Here is a 21128-nt window from a genome sequence, read left to right as displayed (position 1 = left end):
TCACATAGTTAGTGCATGGACATGTAGCAAGGCAGCCACAGTCCTACAACACTAAATACAAACCATGTACTTGGGAAAAGGGAAGACAGAACTCAGCACAAAACAGCAGGCCAATGATGTGCAGAGAAATAAAGCCCGGGTTTTGCACATCCTCATTCACTAGGTCCTGTCTGTGCTCACTTCTCATTTTTAGGTACGTGAGAAAGTGCATCTTTGAGCAGAGAAGCACACACTGCATTTCCCACATTCACTTCCTCATTTTCAGGGGCTCACCTTTGTTTTTCTCCTACTCCAATCAGATTCACATGTCCACAGCAGGACCCCACCCCCACAGCATCTGGCTCTGTCTGACCAAGAGCCACCAAGATCAGCTTCTCAGAAAAGCCCAAAGCACTTCCACAAACAAGTCTGCTGAACCACAGGATCCTCTGCTGAGACAGTAGTCAGAGCTAGTGCTGACACCCTTTGCATTAACCCAGCTGAAAGCGCCAAATACCCTTTCTCTTCTCCCCTCTACCTTCCCCTCTTACTACATAGAAAGCTTTAGCATTTAAACTTAGTCCCTGAAGAACATCCATGTTAGAGGAATTAAGAGCACGCCAAGAATCGTCCACCCAAGCTCATCTGGTCAGTATTCCCAGACCTCAGCTTGGCTCCACGGAGGAAATATTCAGGTATTTTGGGGGCATGTGACAAGCCATTACCAGCCCTAAGTGAGGTTGTTTAGACATTACTGGAGAGTGAAATTCTCCTGCATCCAATAAGCTGTTACAGTGAGCCATGAGAGGGCACTGCATCCCCTTCAGCATGAGTCGCAGCTACTGCAAGGCAGGAGAAGGTTCCCTGTGCTGATACAGGTACAGAGGGAGAAGGTGCCCCAATCCTGATGGTCCATCACATACACCATGTCTGCAGCAGGCACAAAGAGAGAGGACTTGCACTGACTCCAGTGAGATCAGATGAGCTCTTCACACCACGCAGTCACAAAACCCAAGGAATCTTGAACACGAGCAAGCATCTACTGTTGGTTTTATCCCTCTGTGCTCATTGGGCTCAGATAGAATAGGTGAATCTAAGTCCCTCTACACTATGCTTGTGTTGCTGATGTTATCCTGTGCCACCCCAACTGAAGTGAAGGGTGTGATTTAAGAAGTCAAATGACCTGCCACAAACCAAGGCCATAGGGGGGGCAACGGGCTCAGAATATCACTCTCTCACAGTTAATACTGTTCTGTAAATGTCCTTTAACTAAAGGTTTATAATGTCGATTACACTGAAATGGAGCATGAAGATGGTCATTTAGATGTCTTCAGTGACTCTGCTTAAAAACACATAGCATTTCAGTGGTACCACTCAGTAGACCCAGGATGACGAAACACACACAGCAGCCCGGGACTAATGTGGGAAAGAACCACTAAACTTTATTCCCAAATGGCATTTTAAAAAACTAACAAAGATATATTGCAGGACATGGAAATGCATGGGCCCATGGGGCACAGCATGGCCTGGTCCATGCTGTCAGCATCTGCAAAGTGGAACAGTCAACAGAGGAGAGAGTGGGAGAGGAGGAAACTCCTGTTCAGATCCGGTGAAGCTGAGCCTGCTGTGTCACCCAGACTCTCCATCCACTATTGTGGTTGCTTCAGTTCAGAGCCAGGACTCCAAGATACGAAATTCAGCTACTGACCTGGACTTCGTGGCAGACTGGCGTGGGGAAACTTGGCCCTGCTTCCTGTAGAGAGCAGTCCCAGCACGGGGGCTCACAGCTAAAAGGAATCTCAGCTGGTTGCCTGTGCTCATCTCTTCCTCCAGCTCTGAACAGTGGAGTAGAAACCCTTTCTCCACTAGATGCAACAGCCAAATTCCAAAACCACCTCTGTTCTCTGCGAGCTCCCAACATCAGCTCTGCTAGTCCACATGATGCTTGAAGACAGTCTCGGTCCCTGTCCCTCAGTCCCAAGTGCCCTTGCAGTGGTACCAAAGGTCCTTCTTGCAAGGATCTGGGGTCTTCCTGTCATGTGAGATCTGGAATGTGTTCTCATCATGGGAGCAGATGGGACACAGGGGAAGCCCAAAGAAACACAGCTCTGAGTCCAGCCTTTGTGGCTTCTCCCATGGACACCTGGAGCAACAGGTGTCACGCAGACCTAGTCCCACCAGCCACACCTATACTGGGAGACTGAACAAGGCCTGTTGTCTGGTCCTGGGGCTACATGGTCCAGCCTAGCTGTGTCCAGACCTCTCTCTCCCTTCAGGACAGCCTGCACATCCCACTGGGGAAAGCCCACTAGGAATGGTTCCTGGCTCATGCTAGCTTCCAAATCATGACCAAGAAACCTGGGCTCAGTGCTGGTGGTCAGGGTCAACTCCATACCAGGGAGGCACCAATGTGTTAATCTTATGAACAATGGCAAGACAGCACCGAGGCCCATGTCCTCTTTAGTCACAAGTACTGATATAACTACTAATTCCAGTGAAAGCATCATTTTTGTCCTTGACTGGCATCAGTCTCTGTCTGACCAGCTAAGCAGGACTGGCTATCCCATCACAGCTCAGGGCATGTTGACAAATTCCCCTGTGCACTGTGCAAAGAATAATATCCCCACAGACCTGTTTAATTTGGGAACAGGCTTCTTACACCTGGGCAGACAAATAAAACTGAAAGAACCTCCTTCATACTAAAGCCTCACTGGACTATCCACAACACCACATGTCATTTCTACTGTGTCTCAGCCCCGCAGTTGTTACTCCACAGGACCAGAACTAGAGGCACTGCTGGAGGAAGGATCAACCTGATCTGCAGTAGGGCACACATCTCAAACACCAGCACCAAGTCTTCGTGGTTCTGGAGAGGGGACAGCTGGCAGTGAAGAAGCCCTGAAGAAGAGCCTCCCAGGACAAGATACCTTCACCCCACAACAGGCCATATGAGGGAGCTGTATATTGTCTGCCTTCCTTTATCCTGTTCTTGTGCAGAGGAAGCAGAGGAAGAGTAGACTCCAGCCAAGGAGACTACGCAGCCTGGAGAAAGCTAGAGAAAGGCTATGTGAAGGCAATTCACTTAGCCAGAGACTGATACAAGGTGGACAGCAATCCTCTGTCTTCAACAGCCTTTGGGAAAGGTTTCCTATTCTTAATGCTTCAGGTGTTAGGACATATCATTAGGTTCCTCATTCTTGAGCCTATACCACTATGGAAGAAAAATTTCCTCTCATTCGGCGCAAAGGACCCTGGGGAGTCTTGGGAGGTTGCAGTTAGCTCTGTAGTTCAACTTCTGGTAGCCAAATATGCACCCTGTGATTTCTTTCCAATACTCTACTGTGACACAGGTCATGGCTGGTTCTGACTGAAGATACACATGTATATCAATGCTGTTTTCACTGCTGTTGTACTCCACTTCACTCCACTGGTCTGAAGCCCCCAAACTGGCACAAGTCAAAAAGTGGCCACTCTCCTTTCTCCAGGCTGAAAATTTTCCTTATTTTTACTCTCCTGCTCCTTGAGGCTTTGCTCCTCCCAGCTAGCAGTACAGGAATCCAGCTGGAATGAAGATATTTTCTGGGTAGTTTTACTCTTGAGCAGTAGGTTTCTTGTGCACAAACATCAGCACACCACAAAAGCTTGATGACAGCTCTGGGGAATGAGGAGCAACAGATGGTCTCTAGACATGTGGCTGAGCTGGTGACCCTGGCGCCACCCAGTGCATTTCATGCCAGCTCCCAGTTCCTTCTGGTCCCTGGTGAAAATGCACCACGTGCTTCTACAATGTCTCTGTCCCAGCACACCACCGACAGTCCCTTATATAGGCACCATGGCACAGAGACACTGGGCTCCACAGGACACCACATCTGGCTTGAAGAGCATGAGAGGAGGCCTCCATGTAGGTCTGCCACCATACAGGAGCAAGACCCTCAGCTGAAGGCTCCACTGGGCTAAACACTGTACAAGCACTTTTTAGAAGGAGGAAAGATCCTTGCTCCAAGAGCTTACAGTCTATAAGAACAGAGCCACAGCTCCACCGCTGTACAGACATTACACCTACTTACACCCATTAAAAAATTGGTCCTAGTAGAACATCAGTTTTTCAGAACCATGGCCCAGCAGGCAGCTGATCTGGGGGCGGGGGCTTGATGGCTCACTTCTTTCTCTTAATTTGCAATGCAAGAGCATTTCTAGCCACAATTTTTCCCACCTCTGGTTTGGATCTGCAGCCCTGGCACCCTTCTCCAGCCTGCAGAAGAAAACATGGTAACAAAAAAAAAGTCCTTTCCTGACTGTGTGAACCCTAGGACCCACAAGGGTGTCATACATCACCAGGGAGGCTACGGAGTGCTGAGCCAGGCAGAGAACTTGGTGAGATGTTTGGTGTCATCCTGCCTATTTGCAGGCACAGACAGCTGACACCGGACCCAGTTCTCCTGTTTCGGCCTTGCAAGCTGTCGTTGCTGAACTTGTCACTGTGCATTTGCAGCGGGATGAGGAGGGGGGAGGCAGACCACTCCATCTTTGAGTCCTGGGTGAGGACAGCGGGAAGAAATCCAGACTGTCATTGTGCTGGGACATGGTTCTTACATGACACACATGTCTGACAAAGCTTTTCTGAGAAGAGATATTAGTTTGTTAGTTTGTATCTTGATAAGGCACACCATCCCTACCCCTCAACCTGTCCCAGGTTGGTGTCCCATGAACAGCCTGGCAGGACCTCCACATCCTTGCCTGGCACTTCAGCACCCAGACATGCTCTGCACGCAGTGCCAGGAGACCCCATCCAGAAGGGCATGTGACTAGAAACATTACAGAGCAAATCTGCCTCTGAAAGGCTACTGGACAGGTGTTTTAAGGCTTTGAACTATAAGGCAACTCTGAGGGCTTGCTGAGCACCCCAAAGCCCCTCTCCACACTGCACTGACCCCCAGCCTCCAGAGAGGCTACTCCCCAAGGCTGGAGGGGGCAAGAGAAGGGGAAGGCCCTGGGACCAGGTGAGGAGGGGAAGCAGGAGAGAACTACATTTCTGGTGGGGATTTGGAGAGCATCCTGAAGGGAATTCAGGTCTCTGGCCTGCCCTCCAGGATCATTTGTTTTTTTACAAGCAAAGCTGTTCAGTGTCCAAATTACATCTGTTAAAAACCTTAGCTAGGAAAAATATACTCTTGGTAAGTCTCTTCTCCATTTTTAACCATGTCTTCCATACAAGAAATTAGAAACTCAGACTATGATTAAATAAATACCAGTGCATCACTTAGCTCTTCCCTTCCCCACCGTCCTTCTTCACTCCTGACCCCTCAGACAGTTAATTTACAGTTTGTGCGATACTCCATGAGGCCTCACAGGAGCCAGGCAGGTCAGCCTGAAAGCTGATTGTCCTTCCTAGGCTCCAGGCTCTCTGCGACATCTTCCAACTCATCCAGGATTTCAGAGAAGGACGGCCTCTTAAATGCTTCCACCTGGAAGAAGATGGGAGAAGCTGAAGAGGACAGGAGGTGGTTGTTGTGCAGTGGCTCTCCTGGGTCCCTCAAAGCTGGACAGTACTACTCATCCAGCATCAATGCTGGCCTGGGCCACACACCCATCAGTGGAGCCTTCTGGCATCACTGCATGACGGTCAAGGCCTGGGCTGCTGCAAACAAGCAGCCGTATAACAGATCCCACATTGTGGGATGGTGCAAGCAAAGGCAGCCTGCAGTGAGTTTTTGAAAAACAGCCCAACATACCAGGCCAAGCATGCTTCCTACCATCCACAACAAGGTGTGGGAAATGTCAACCTCAAAGCCCATTTGAAATGTATAGGGCCAGAGATTACAAGGGGGAAAGACCTGAGGGTGGCATCAGGAGGGAGATGCCTTGTTCCCCCAGCCTTTTCACAATATTCAGGGTCTAACTGTCTTGTTTCCCAGATATAGCTCATTCTCTGTGGGCTGTGATGCCCCAGCTGTTCCAGTTCCATCAGGGAATGCTGGAGTCCCCAAAGAGGTGGTTCATCCCTTTTCCTCTTGAACTACAGACAACTCCAGATCCCCCTCCATCTCTTATAGCAGAGACCAGATCTCATATCCTGCAGGAGACACCATCAACTCCTTCCACATGGGTGAAGGCTGCCAAGGAGCATGGCCTGGTGGCATGGTACCTCACCATTACAGCCATAACACCCACAGCCCTTGCTCGCACCATGCCTTCCTGAGGCTTCCCTTGCCCTTACCATGCTATCTGCTCGACCCATGGGAAGGCAGTCTGGGGAGCCACATGAGTCAAAAACTCCCCAAACCTGCACACTATGCAAGCACAGAAAAGAACAGACCTGAGGGCCATTTCTAGCAGAAGCCAGTTATTAGATCAACTTGTGTTAGAAAACTGCCTTTCAGAGATACAAGAGCTGAATACATATAAATCTAAGCCAGTTCCTGATGTGAACCACTCCTCTGATTCAGTGTAAGTTATTCACGTCCTTAGAATTCACTTCCATTTGCTGCCGCAAGCACCCAGCAATTAGCTGCATTATAATCACCCAGCTTCTCCCCTTTCTGCCAGAGTAACAGCCTTTGTTTTTCTTTTCATTTAAGAGATTAACTTGAATCTTTGCTTTCTTTCTGCTTTGCCCCCCAACCTTTGGGGCATGGTGAGGCCCTCCAGCTTTTGCCATTACCTTCTATGTCAAAACAAGAAAGGCTGGAGAAACATGCTCTGAGTATATCAGTAGGGCTGGCAACAGCAAGCTGGCATCCTCCAGAGGGGGTCAGCTGTCACCTCTGCCTGGAGCCTGATCATGTAGGAACTGGACACCATGCACCAGCCCACAGTCCTGACCTGGGGTTGATATGTAGGACTTTGGGACATTTTGGGCTGCCTTTAATGATGCAAAAGGGAAATGTCAGGAGCTGATCCAAAATCTAGGGCCACATTGCCCAGTTCTCTCACATTCTGTTTTCCTGTATAGCTGTAATACACAAACTCAATACCTTCTCCTAGGGGCTAAACTACACAGTGGATAAAAGCATACTACTGCTCCAAGAAGGTCTCATCACTTCACAGCTCAGGTGGCAGAGCCCTGTGCGCTGCCACTGAGAGGAGCAGGTTCAAGCCTGGGTTGGGTCACAAGAATTTTAGGCTCTATTATACAAGTGTGATACAAACCCAATAAACCCAGAAGAAAACTAGCAAGAATCTTACTCGACAGCAGCAAGCAGCAAGGTCCATCACTCGCTTGGGGCATTCGCTGATCATCCCTTGGAAGGCAGTGACATCCAAGCCATAATCCTGTGGGGAGTGGAGAGAGCATGGGTCAATAACTGGCCTGGCAGAGGGGAACTGGTCACAACTACATGGGATCAGGGCTGGAGCTTCCGCAGGAAAAGGGGAGAAGTAGGCTGGTGAAGCCCCAAACCTCTCTGTTGCTCAAAATGTGTCCCACACTTCATTTGCTTATCGACACAGACCTTTCCTGGGTTTTATCCTCCTCTTAGCTGCAAATGCCATCCTTCTACTCAAAAACACCAGGGAAAGGGGGTTTTACTGTGAGAAGCAATGAAAAGGTAGAGGAGACTCAGCTATAAACTTCTTTGAAAGCTTTTTGCCCTTCTCAAGTTGTCAAAGCACATAATGCTCATGGATTAAAGCATTTAGGTTCTCTACCACTGATGGCTATGCAAAGGTACCTGAGGGAACATTAGCCCTGCCAGGAGTGCACAGATGGTAAGTCATTAGCAGAACTGGGAGAAATTGCAACACCCTTCTGCTTGCTCTGTGCTCTCCCTGCTGGGCAGTACATGTCCTCCTGGAAAAACACATACTAAGGCAAAAAGGGCCACAGAGATGGAAAACTGCCTGTAGAGGAACCAGCACTAGGTAAGGTGCTGAGCAGTGAATGCCGAGGTCATGATGTGAGGATAACCTGGTCTTCCAGCAAGAACTGAGAATTCACAGGATTGGGCCAGTTGTTTCCATCACTACAGCTTCAACCCTTGAGGCTTCAGAGTCCCTCATATATAATTCTCCTTCATCTTGTGAACACAGATGCAGCATTAGTTCCTGTTTAGTCTCATAGAAACATGGAATAATCTCTGGTCACTGCAAATTCTTTGCTTTGTTCCTACAATGTGGTTTGGAAAGAAGCAATTTGCTATTTTCCTGACGGATTTTTCACCCCTGTTCAGGGCAAAAATAAAGGAGCATAACGCTTTGTGGTAGGGGAATGTTGCAAATGTTGAAATAAAAAAGGCCATGTTTTCTAGGGAAGTCCACTGTTTCCGCCTGAACCACCTATTAATCCCAACACAGCTCATTTCAAAATACAGGTTTGTCATGAAAGTTGTATTTAACCTGCCACTTCAATGTAAGAGCTGAAATGTCAAAGCCAGATGAAATATTTCATAATAAGGGTTTTAACAAAAATATTCTATCTCAAATATTTGATCTAACAAAAGCACTGAAACTGTACATGATCACTCTCGCCCACTAAAAATTTTGACTAAATAAGATTTTCTCACCAAAAAAAAACCTCTAGAGAGAAAACAGAGTATGCACACCTGTGTGTGTATATACACATACACATGCAGCATTACATCATTTGACTGTCCTGGATTCAAGCCCCTACTGTCCAGAGAGAAGCCACAATCTGGTACCATGGAGAAAGTGTTGTTAAATTTGGCTCCAGAAGTCCTTACCTGAGTCCTGGGAAGCACTTCAGGGTCAGCTGGTATCCTGCCTAGGATTTCACAAAGGACAATGCCAAAGGAGAACACATCCACCTGCAGGAGGGATTGGAGAGAGAGAGGTGGGATTAGGTATGCACAGAAGTAAAGCATCAAAAAGGGGAGGACTGATGATATGGACCTCCTATTAGTCATGCAAAACCCATCAAAGGTTTTCTTATTATCAAGCGAAGGTCCAGGTACAAGGACAAAGTTTCCCCGGTAAGGAGGGAAGGGCTTTCCTGCTGTTGGGACATATCACCAACAAGCAGAGGAGACATTCCCTGTGCTCATTCAGGAGCTCTGAGGCTGAGCAAGGAGCCGGGAAGCAGTAACATACCTTCCGGTCATAGGGCTCTCCCCGCAGCATTTCAGGAGCCATCCAGAAAGCAGAACCCACCAGAGACAACTTCCTTTCCACATCCTTCATGGGCAGCTCCACCACCTCCCTGGCCAGCCCGAAGTCAGTCACCAAGGCTTCACGACCCCGTGGGGTCACTCGAATGAGACAGTTCTGAAAGCAGCCCATGGAGACATAGCATGAGATGCCCAGGCAAGTAAGAGCCTGGCAATTTTACCATATGGCACCTCACCAGCGCTCAGCCCCACCTCACTGTTACAGGCTCTCTCCTTGTCAGAGACCATCATCATCCTAGCAGCACACTCTAAAGAGCATGGGGCAGTTGCTAGACCTGGACTGATCGCATCTGGAGAGATTTGATGACTAAAAAAAAGTCCTTTGAATGAACTGTTCCTCAGCCTGTGTCCATGGAATAATTTTGGTTCACTGTCCATTCCATGCCTGGGCTCTGGCAGGTGCCCTCATTACGTGGAGACCTCTGCCCACTCACCACCACAGCGCCTCCGACTGCCTGCTGATGCAAGTCTCAAGGACTCAGCACTGGCCCTTGGTCTTAAGAAACATGGACTGAAATTTGCAAAGTTGCTTGACAGGGACATGATTATCCACATCCTTTTATCTGAAACAGACCTAGAAGTCTGTGCTTCACCCTTGCTCACTGATCAGTGAAAGGTGTGCAGGATTACAGCCACAAGCTTTCTTACTGACCAGGATTATACGTTCCTTACATGCTGGCTGTGACCTTCCTAGGACTTTGGCGCTGTTTTGCAGTGCCCTGCACTGTCCTGCAGAGTACAAAGCAAAAGCTAGACTGTCAGGTAGGCTTTTGTACCATAGTACAGACTCAAAAAGAGGATACGTTCATTACAGATTGGGTTGTACAGTTTCTAGACAAATCAGTTTCAACCAAACAACCCATAAAGATGATTTTCTCTTCAGTCATATGCTGGTTGTTGTCTTTCCGGAACAATTTCTATAGAATTCTCTCAAGGTTTCTTGAAAACCCTAGTGGTTTCAGCCTGTTCGGTTCTCCAGAATTTCCTCCTCAGCATCTGCTCTGAGAGAGCTAACACAAGCAACAAAGATCCTCTTTAGATGGCTCTCACTAACAACCACATTTCAAGTGAACACATATACTTGTCCCTCTCATATCTTTAGACGTCATCACTGCAGGAAAGCCCAGGATTTCTGGGGAAGGACAAAACTCTTCCAGGGCTCAAGCACTGCAGCAAGACAGAACGGACAGGCAGTGACCTCAGACACTCATTAACTTTCCACAAGCAGATTTGGAAAGTTCCCAAGTTCATCAGTCATTACCAAATAGGAAATTACATCTCAAATGACTTCAGAGCACACTGGCCAAGAAACCTGTGGTCAGAATGAACCAGGCTATTACCTAGTCATTCCCCTGGTGTTCACAATTTCATGGTTAATAACTGAGCCAAGCAAACAGCTGTGATATTAAAAAGGCAAGTTTGCTTCCTGTGCTGATGTCTCTCAAGACTGTAACATTTGACTGGCTTCACCACTGCTTCATCAATATTTCAGGTTTCCTTTAAAAAGCTCACAGAGCACTGGCAGAAAGAACCTGTAAGAGATACACCACTACTCGCACAGCATCAACTTCAATGACTTTCAAGCTTCATTTCCATAAATGATCAGGCCAGCCTCTGGGTTCAGATGAGTCCAGATGAGTTCAGATGAGGTTCAGATATGGACCAGGCTGGTGGCCAACCCCCAAACTCACATACACTGATGCAACTCTCTCTCTATGATATTGTAGACACACTGCAGATTCACCTGAAGTTTGGGTAGGTTTTGCCCAAGCATGATCAACAACAAGGCACTGTCCCACCAAGTTCCTACTTCCACATCAGGGTGAGAGGAACAGCCATGTCAAAGACTGTCCCTACAGACACACCTGAGAGCGGTAAAGCCTCAGCACTATTCCTGCCCCCATCCAAGTACCACATGCCCAGGTTGAGGCATGAGGCAGGCCTTCCAGACAGAGGGTCAATACACCAGAAACATAATGTGCCTTTGCATTACATCCAAAGCCACTGGCCTGTCTTCAGACACCAGTCTTCACTGGTTGCATGCTGACAGAGCGTGAAACTGCTGAGGTCACTAACCTATCATTGGGGACTGAACTGTAAGGATATAGGAAGCGCAACCTCCCACCACGTGAGGGAGGAGACACACGTCTCCAGAGCTCCAGTGTTGCTCTGAATGCAGAGAAAGCACCAGCCCACACAACATTTGCTCACAGAGACCATAACCACCTTCCTATTAACAGCAGCTTTCTCCTTGCTGTGAGCAGGAAAAGAAAAACGTAGGTTGGGCAGAGCTTCTCTTGCAACTGTAGGCAGAGAAAACCATGTGCAATCATGCACACGTTTCCACTTAGTTCCTCTTCTGACAGCAACCACACTAGGAGGAATATATTTTTATCTCTGTCTAGGTTTCCTGCTTGGCAAGTGATGAATGCACTGTAATTAAAGGCTTTATCAAGCTTCCCTGCCAAGCTAACACAGAGCAGAGGACCAGCACAAGGTCTGAGGCCTACTGGTTACAGCCTCTAAGCCCTAAATGATGCTGTAAGGTCCCTTGACTCAGCCTGCCTTCAGCAGCCCAGGGGTAACATCCCCTTTCCAGCTGTGTACCTTGGAGTTGAGATCCCGGTGGTAAATGTTCTTGGAGTGCAGGTAGATCATGCCTCTGGTGATGTCGGAAGCTAAGTCCACTTTCTCCTTCCAGGTCAAAGAGATGTCTTTGCTGGCCAGGAGCTCCTCCAGGCATCCCCCATTCACATACTGTGGACAGAGAGAAAAAGTGGGAGGTTCTGGAGCTGGGCACAGGCACTTCTGGAGCCTAGACGTTAAATAGTCACTCACCAGACTTGGGAACCCCTCTTTTAGGATGGAGGTTTGAAGTGCCGTAGTGCACAGACACCCTAAGTAAGATCAGGGCATCCCTGTGCTCGGTGCAGTGCAAGCACCCCTCCAGATATGGTGAGTCACAGCAGCTCTCTGGGCCCTGCCCCACTACAAGGGTATAAGCCAGAATGGCAATGCAGCAGCAAATTAACCCCTTAGCAGACAACTTTCTGCACCTGCAGCGAGATGTGTGCTATGTTGGGCTCTCATGACCTGCAGGCAACTGCTGCAGCCCCTTCTTGGGTGTCTGTCTGGAGCCTGGCAGTGCCATGCAGTGCTTCTCCTCTGCACATTGCTATCAGATATTGCTGTGTTATCTTTAGGTACTCTTCACATCCAGTGGTCCTCTGCCCCTGTTCCCAGTCTTATTCATTTAGCAGCGGTCTCGTCTGTCCCTCAGTGACATGCTAACACCTACTCTCTCACAGCACTTCTCACTGTGTCCCAAAGCGCTACGCCAAGGGGCTCACTACTACGGTCCTCATTTACAGGCAGTGAATCAGAGGCAAAAAGACTTGCAGTGACTCAGTCAAGGGCTGCAGGCCACTAACAGCATAGAGAACAAGGCAAGGTCTCTCTAACACCAGCTTAGGCTTTTACATTAAGCCACACCACCATGCCAGAGCCACCTTGGAAGTCCTGCCAGCCTGCGTCTGCTTTGTTTTCTACTCCATCCCTTCCACTTCCTAGCTCCTCTACTCACCCCCTGGCTGGCCCATTCTGGCCCTCTGACAGCACTGGGCCAACCTGAGACACCTCTTGGCTATTATGGCTGATCTCTTGGCCCTGCAGTGACTGTGCCTTACTCCAGCTGCTATCAGCTATGGAGGGGAGAGGACCAAAAGCCTCTACAAGTACCAAGAAATCTTGCTAGGCAAGAGTCATTTACAGACCAAGGTGTGAGAGAGGCCCAGATGTGCATTACAGGTTATCTGCCATCCTCTCTACCAAAGAACTGAAGGGTCCTTGCCTGCCCACAGCACTCTTACAAGCAGAAACCTTTACCTCCAGAATGGGGTACAGCTTGTCATCCTTCACGCATATCCCAAGATACCTAAAGCAGAAGGACACACCAGAAAAAACAAGCCATTAGGGTTCAATTCAACCCCTTATCACAGAACTGCCTTAGAGACAGAGTCATACTTGAGCCCCTGCCAGTCCCCATTACTCAGGGCCAGGGGATGTGCCCACCTGACGATATTGGGGTGGGACAGCTTCTGCAGCAGGCTGATCTCACGCACAATCACCTCCTGGTCTACGTCATTCTTGTAGATCTTCACCACCATCACTTTGCAAGTGGCAGCCTGGGTCACCTAGAGCCAAGGTTGGAGTAGGACATCTCTTAGCTCCCAGAGGCCTGCCAGCCCCTCTGGACAACGGTATCCCTTCCCAGTCAAAGGCCGAGATCACATTTCTCTGTTGCCAGGGGCTTTGCAGAGTCATTTGCACAACTGCAAGGTACTGTCCCTTCCACTTAAGCTCCACTGCTGTGATGCCTACCTAGGGGCAGCCAGGCCCCCCCTGTCCCAGCATATCACAACCCTCATCCCCAACCAAAATTTGGGTGTAACTTTGGCCAGAGCAGTTTCTCTACTTACACTGAGGTACTGCAGGGATGCCCTTCTCCCCTCTGATGCCCTCCATTCAATGTTCCTTCCTAACCACAGCCTGTTTCTGCATCTCCATCCCTTCTTCCCACCCTCCTGACCCCTTCCTGCCTGGATCTGACCACTGCACAAGGCTGCTGGCCACGATCCTTTTCCTTGAAGTCTCCTGGGCCCCTTCCCATGACCAGCTGTCCCCTGCACCTGGGCTCTGCTGCACAAACACAATGAAGGAACTGTAGAGCCAGATCATTTCTCCCTCACAACCTAAGATGGAAGCTCCAAGTCTAGGTTTCCCAGCCATATGTTAACTCAAAACTCTGCTGTGGATTAAAAGACCTATTTCATTCCTAGGACTTCCCTCTGGCAAGGATATTGGAAGCCAAATGATAGAAAGCAAAAAGCTGCTCCCCCACCTTAAAACATGTAACAGACTGAAGCAGACATTTTGGGGAGGAAATCTGGTGTCCACAACAGAGGTACTAGGATTTGACAGTACTGAACGTGGGGGTTTGATATGGGCTGCTGGACATTCAAGGATCTTGTGGCTCTCACCCCCAACAGGACAATCCAGGATCCCTGCACTGCCACTCATGACATTTGGGTTGAAGATCCAAACAGCAGTTTCCAGACTACGTCATGGGGCACCATGATACTTTTAGTATTTCCATTCTCAGTTAATATCTGCTTTAAGGAGAGCCATGTACCAGGTATGGCCTAGACCAATGTCCTGACATCTCTCTCAGGGCTAACAGAGAATTCAGCCACATGTTTAACTTACTTTCCTTTTTCTTTTTTGCTATTTGTTTTAAGATCAAAATAGTTTAAGCACAACTTGAGCTGGCTTAAGAGCAGTGCTCTGAGGCCCAAAGCCTGCACCCATTGCTCTCCATGCAGGCCACTTATGGATAAGGTTACCAGGATAGCTGAAGAGAACAAAGAGCTGCATGTATGACTTAGCTGGGCTGGAAAAAGAGAAAGGCTCATTATAATCAGGGTCACAAAACAAATTGTCTTGGGAGCAACATGAACCGCTGCTTCCTTCCTGAAGGAATGCAACCCGATAGCTGATGCTTATCACTGGAAAAACGTTGCTTCTGTATTCAAATGGGTCATAAAGAAGCCAGGGCTCTGACAGTATCACCTAATGGGACTTCATAACCACAGAGTGTGAGTCACTAATCAGATGGAACTGATTATTAACTGTAACTGTACGGATATAACTGTAAAATATTCTATCAAGCATCTTTGCCCAAAGACTGTGTGCCCTTATGCCCAAGACAGAGTACAACAAGCAACAGCCATCTGGAAGCTCTGAAAAGCTTTAAGAAGAGCTAATATTGAGTTCTAGTGAGACTTATTAGCTCTGCACAAACTCTGGTAGAGATCTACACTGAGCTTCCATTTAAAGTTGCTTCTTCCAAGTTCCTGACTTGGGATCTATGCTTTGATTTGGGTATGAAATGTGTATAGGATGACTAAACAACTGGGGGAAAAAAAGTCTGTCCAATAGCTCTGCACAGCAGCACAGTGAGGAAGGAGCACACCTGCACTTGAGAAATGAAGCAGAAGAGACACAGTCAAGCCCATGAGGCCAATCCTACCCTCACTAGGCACCGGCACCAACAGCAACACCCATCGTTTCCTCTACAAACATAACATTCCCAGCAGAGTGCAGTCCCAGATTCTTCCTTTCTGCTCCCTGCCCTTTACCCATGTCAAATGTACTGGGATGCCAAACCCTTCAGGCCTCTATAGAGGCACAATGTGTCACCTCAAAAGGCACAAAGTTGGAAAGCGTTTTTTTTCCAAACTGGAGGACCTGATCTGTGCCACTAGGAATCAGATTTCAGGCAGTATTGCTCTATCTTGCACACAAAGCTTGTGCTGTCAAGTGGTGACTGAGAGCTCCATGAGCTCATGCCTTTCCCCCGTTATTCATTTTTAATTTGTTGACCCCTTCCTCTCCAGCAGCAGCTCATTGCAGGCACCGTAATCAGGGTAATGAAGCAATCTCATAATGCTAGCCATCACAGTTCTGTGACAAATGGCTCTTTGCTTTATTAGTTCATAACCCAGTCCTAGCCTTCTGTCAGCTTCTTCTGTTATTAGCTTAGAAAAACCATTGGAGTGAAAATGCAGGAGAATAATTCCTGCTCTGCTCTGACACCATCAAGACCCTTATCTTGAATTTGAGAACAAGCTTCTAGGATGGAGAAGATCAGAAGAAGATTAAAGTTGTCTTTGTGAAAGGAGAAAATCTGACACTAAAAAGCTGCAGAATGACAGGGAGTGGGATCTTGATTCCTAATACACATGAAGCTTTTTGAGAGCCACAGAAAAAGAAATGCTCAGAGGTTCCTCTTGACCAATGCTTTAAACCAGTCCCAAAAAAAAGGATTCACTTTGCATTTCTCTCCTGCTTTCCAGCATCTCAGATCCCTGCACACCAGATAGCTGTCAATGAATGAAACTTCATTCTTTCTCCAAGAGAAATTCTTACTTGAATAGCTCCTTATGCCACATCAGAAAGCTAAGGCAGAGAAGGAGGAACAGTACCTTATACCCAGATCATGCAATACATCATTCACTGACGTTGTCATGTCCAAGTTTCTTGTTTCTGAGTTACAAGTGGAACCAAGTGAATCCTTTTTATTTAGCCAACCTACATAGAAAGACTCCTGAGCGTGGGCTTAACTGAAGGACAAGGGATGGCAAAAGCAACTAGCAGTGCTTGAGTGCCAGCATCAAAAATGTGGCTTTGGGGAGGCTCTGTCCACTCTGTAGGAGCTCTTTGAAAGGCAGCATCCATTGGCAAAGAGCTTCAAAGGACCATCATGAGTGATGCTATGCAGCAGGAATGCTGCCAATCAGGGCTGAGAGTTCAAAGGAGACTGGCTGACCCGAGAAGAACACGAGTAATCTGGGTACTTGGTTACAGTCGCTTGAGTCCTCAGACAAATGTCAAGTCCCCACAAAGGACAATCCCAAGTCCTCCTCCACTGTCTTCTGACCCTTTGACCCATAGCATTTCATTCAAACTTTTTTTTTTTACACTACTTTTTCTCCTTCTATTTCAAAAAGTTTTTCATTTTCATTCACGATCTGTACCTCCAACCTGCCTACTGCTGGAATCTCATTCACTGCAAGGGCAGGATTAAAATGTCACATGCAGAGGAAACAGCAACTGTTACTATGAAAATCTGATAGATAAAAGAAAGAGAAAGCAATGGCAACAGCATACTGTGTAGGTGGGGAAAGCAGTTGCTAGAGGGAGACTGTGTGGTAGGGAGAGGTATGTGTCATGCATTGCTCCAGTGTGAAAAGAGCTGCCATAGACCTTTGGCTGGAGATTCCTTTTCAACAGTTTTACTTCACTCTCCCTGAACCTGAAGTTCACCCATGGGCTATATATACAACAGAGGATGAGGAGCAGGTGAGCAAAGACAGCCTTGAGAAAGCAACGTGCAGTGATCTATCCAATTTGCTATAACACTTTCCGCAGTTCCAAGGCCAGATACTGCCAGCCTGGCTCCACTAGCTTCAGCAGGATCATGCTTGCTTACATCAGCCGCGGATCTCACCCAGAATAACATCAAAGTACTGATCTGGCAGTAGCATCTTGTGTTGGTCCAGGAGAAGCACATGATCATGATGTCCATTCCAGGCCTGGTCAAGCTAAGAAGCCAAGGGAGATGGTAGAGTCAGGCCCAAAACCTGTTTCCACTGGGTCTGTGTCACATCCCAGCTACCAAGGTCAGTGTCAGAAGCCACATTCTGGCGGGCTACTGGGAAGGGAGATGACACGTGGGCAAACCTTGCCACACCGCAAAGCAAAATGGCATTTGCTCCCACAAATGAAGGCTGGAGTCTCACTTCCTAATGCAAAGCACCTCCTTTCTCTTTGTTATTCATAACAAAGTGATCACAGAGGGCTGCTAAGAGCTCACCTGAAATAAGCATTGGTGAGATGCTAAAGCACTCCTGGGCTCAGCAGCAGCACTGGAGCAGAAGCAAAGCAAGCAGCACCCTGGATCTTGTGCTTGCCCAGAGAGGGTTAAATAGACTTCCACACTAGTGGAGCTTGGTGCAGGGAGTGACTCACAACCACCCCAGTGAGAAAAGCAGCTTTAACTTGGTGATACATCATCACGCATTAGACATCAGCTTGCAGGGAACTATGGGTTTCCTGACAAGAAGGCATCAGAGGGGAAAAGTCAATGGACCAGCAGCCCATCTCAGCCTGACATTACCACAGGGTCCCCTGCTTTTTTGCAGCATCACTCTAACATGGGGCAGCAAGGCACCGAGAGAGGGATGAAGGACCTGGTGTCTCCATGAGGCATGGGCGGCATTCTGGGGCATCAGGTATTCTGGGACACACATAGCTTAATTTTGGACTCTTTTTCTCTATACGTTTTGCTTTATTTTTGACAACAAAACCTGTACAGAGCATAAATAACCCCTCATCTCATCCTGGGGTTATCCAGTACCCATGTTTAGCTCCCTGACAAGCCTGTTGTATTGGTAGATTATAGTAACAATGAACATTGCTCAGTTAGGTCCTCCCCTGTCTCCTTTTTCATTGAAAACCAGATCAAACCCTTCAAGGCTCCTAGTAGAAAGGGGATGCACATCAAAGGACATGCGTTGAGTGCGCAGAGGGGGTGTCCTCCCCTCTCTTATCCCAGGCAACCTGCCAGGGTGAGCGGGGAGGGAGGAAGAGGAGAAAACAGGCTGGTGGACAGGTTCCTGAGAGGGGGCACTGTCTACATGGACACTTGGCCAACTACTATGCTGCTCCCACACAGGTCAAGGGCTGCTTGCATGTCAGGGCAACCGCACTGCACTATGTTGGGTCACCCAGAGCACTTTTACCTTGTAGACCTTGGAGAAGAAGCCACTACCTATCAGCTCAGCGTTGAAGTTTTCCCAGAACTCCAGTTTCCTGACAGCCGTGCGGAGCCTCTGCCAGCGGTCAACGTGGTAGTAGGTGTCAGATGATTCACCATAGTACTGCATGGGGCTAGAGGGCTCTGGTGCAATCAGCCCTGTCTCACACATCATGGGGCAGCAGCTAAAACACAGCATATTTTACAGTAAGCCAACAGCAGTACTCACATGTCAAACAAATAACTGCACTAGAGACCTGGTCTGGATGAAGCCACAAGAGCGATGGGAGAGGAGACAAGCCACTGCTCAGCCATGAAGTACCCCAAGCACACATTGTACTGGGAAGTGCTGGCCTTCCCTCTGAGAAATCACCCTGGGCTTAGGCTTGCCTTATGCAGATTATATTTGGACTTCTTTAGACTAGGATTTAAAAGATGTCAAATTACCACATGTTCACTTATACCTTTTCAGGGTCCAAGGTGGATAGGATGCATCATCTTCAACACGTGCTCCAGCAGCCCAGGAAAAGCCTGGGGAACTTTGCCTTGCTCAGCTAGTTTAAACTGGGCTAAAACCCACCTTGTCTAAACTGGGCTTTTAATATAGGTCACTTAGCACATACTAATGACACGTTGGTTACCCCAGAGCTCAAGGCAGGACTTAGCTACTATTGCAGCCAGAGGGTTGTGGCTTCGAGCACGCTAGCCAGGAAACTGGCAGTCTTAAAAGGGTCCTTATTTAGCAGGTGCTTTCTGTCTGTTAAAAGCCCTAAAAAATCTCATAACAAGGAAATGCCCCAGCATCCCTCTTTAACTCTGCATTTCAGCACACATTCTACTTGTCTGCCTGTCCTGAATCTGTCTCCAACCCTCCAGCTCCCTCTTCTAAATTATCTTGCTCTTCCACTGTTCTGATTCTCATACTTTCCTCTACAAACCCCTTCTCTTATTCCTCTTTCTGCTTTTTACACGATCAAGTTCATGCTCCTCCAAAGCCATATGCCATCTCCCCACTTCCCCACTTCTCCCACAGCCCCTGCCTCCAATTACTTCCAAAGATGCAGGCAAAGCAAATCCAGAGGAAGTAGAAAATGTGCTTCTGACACCTTGCCTGACTGAGGTCTGAATCATGCACCTGCTTTTGGATAATTTTAAACAACCACTTGTCTGCTGCAAAGCTGTCTGAGCACTTTCCACTTACAGTACATGTTCACAGATACATCAGATTCCCTGGGCCCCGAGATCTCAGCTAGTCTTTATACACTGCCGCTAATAGCCTTTACAACTGATGCTTTGCCAAACTGTAACCAAAAGAGAAAAGAGCCAACAGAAGTGTAATTCTTCAAAGTCTCCAGCTGAAGCAAAGAAATGTTCTGCCTTCTCTAAGTTTTTGTCCTAGGTCTTGCACTGAACAAAGCGCTGTATCAGGATCCCTTGATCTGGTGGATTACTTCAGGGCTTCATTGCTTGTACACATCTAGGCAAAATCTGCACTGAGAGATGCATAAAACATTTGCAGTAGCAGCCTCATCCACCCACAGTCCACTAAAGTGAGCAGTTCCTGCAACCAAGATTCAGAGAGAGAGCTCCCAAGCAGGGTCAGATATGGTGGCAGGGCTACGTTGGGGCAGGAATTCAAGAAGAGCACAGGGCTGAAGCATGGGGCATGGCTGGCACACAGGGCAGGCAGGCAGGCAAATGGTACAGAGCAGGGCAGGGATCCCCAACACGAACAGTAAGAGAGCTCCAGGCAGAGACTCAGGGAGCTGCAAAGCAGGGGAACAACAAATCAAACTTCAGAAAGTAGTCAGACCCCAAAGCTGTCAACACCAGACAGTCCCTCATGGACTGCAGAAACCCAGTCTCACCAAAACCAACAGGACACATGGGCTCCTACTTGATTTCATGGCAAACACCTGCTGAAGTGAGGCCCAGCAACTGCTCATGAATGGGGAAGATCTCATCTCCCACCTTTCAGGCCCACTGGCTGGCGCAGAGTGCGCTTAAATCAAGCAGGGAGAATGAAAGAGGTAACAGGGACAGAGATTTAAACCAGCTCTGACTCAGGGACACGCAAGCAATGAACCTCCTGCAATGGGATGCACCTTCAGGGATCTGCTGGGGGCTTTTTCTTGGAAAGGTCACTGCTCCTGAGAGCTAGCACTGGCAGAGACCTGCCTTGAAAGACGTACTTGCCAGCCCCCACCCCATACAGCTCAAGCCCAGATGTTCTGCCATACATCAACGCAAAGAAAGAAGAGGCTTGCACGGAAGCAAGGGGCAGAACCAACCTGATGAAACAATCACACTCAACCCTGCTAATGCCACCTTGCTCTGGATGGGACCCTTGAGACATTTCCTTTCCAAAGGGATGATTTATCCAGATCCCACAAGGGCTGTTTCTCTAACATGCAAAATGGCACTGCTTTGGCAGGGCTTGAAGAAGGGGTGCAACAGGGTAAGGCACTGGCACAAGGTGGTGGCAGGGTGCAGCAAGGGGCATTTTTTTGCCCAAGGCTGTGGACAACATCGAGGGTCATGGGGCATGAAAGTGGATATAAGACTGGAGATGCTGGAGGTCCAGGCCAAGTGAGCAGTGCTTTACACTGAGGGAGTGAAATGCAGCAGATCTCCACATCTGGCACATTTGG

At 48.2% G+C, this 21128-nt stretch overlaps 1 protein-coding gene across 2 annotated transcripts; it reads right to left on the bottom strand.

The window, feature by feature from the left end:
* Window positions 1-1396: 1396 nt before the first annotated feature.
* Window positions 1397-18649, bottom strand: LOC106494267 (dual specificity testis-specific protein kinase 2-like). 2 transcript variants are annotated; one of them, XM_013954500.2, is made up of 9 exons: window positions 18464-18649; window positions 13173-13294; window positions 12987-13035; window positions 11709-11858; window positions 9025-9198; window positions 8658-8741; window positions 7165-7251; window positions 5300-5444; window positions 1397-4599 (listed from the first exon to the last, which is right to left on the bottom strand). In XM_013954500.2, the coding sequence occupies exons 1-8, from the start codon at window positions 18647-18649 to the stop codon at window positions 5343-5345; spliced, it is 954 nt and encodes a 317-aa protein (XP_013809954.2). In that variant the 3' UTR covers window positions 1397-4599; window positions 5300-5342. The 2 variants fall into 2 exon arrangements, with proteins under 2 accessions (XP_013809954.2, XP_067165048.1); XM_067308947.1 differs by having other exon boundaries at window positions 1397-4513; window positions 5329-5444.
* Between the last annotated feature and the right edge of the window lie 2479 nt (window positions 18650-21128).

The sequence above is a fragment of the Apteryx mantelli genome, chromosome 21, assembly GCF_036417845.1.
Source record: "Apteryx mantelli isolate bAptMan1 chromosome 21, bAptMan1.hap1, whole genome shotgun sequence".
NCBI lineage: Eukaryota > Metazoa > Chordata > Aves > Apterygiformes > Apterygidae > Apteryx > Apteryx mantelli.
This window is presented reverse-complemented; position numbering and strand designations above follow the sequence as displayed.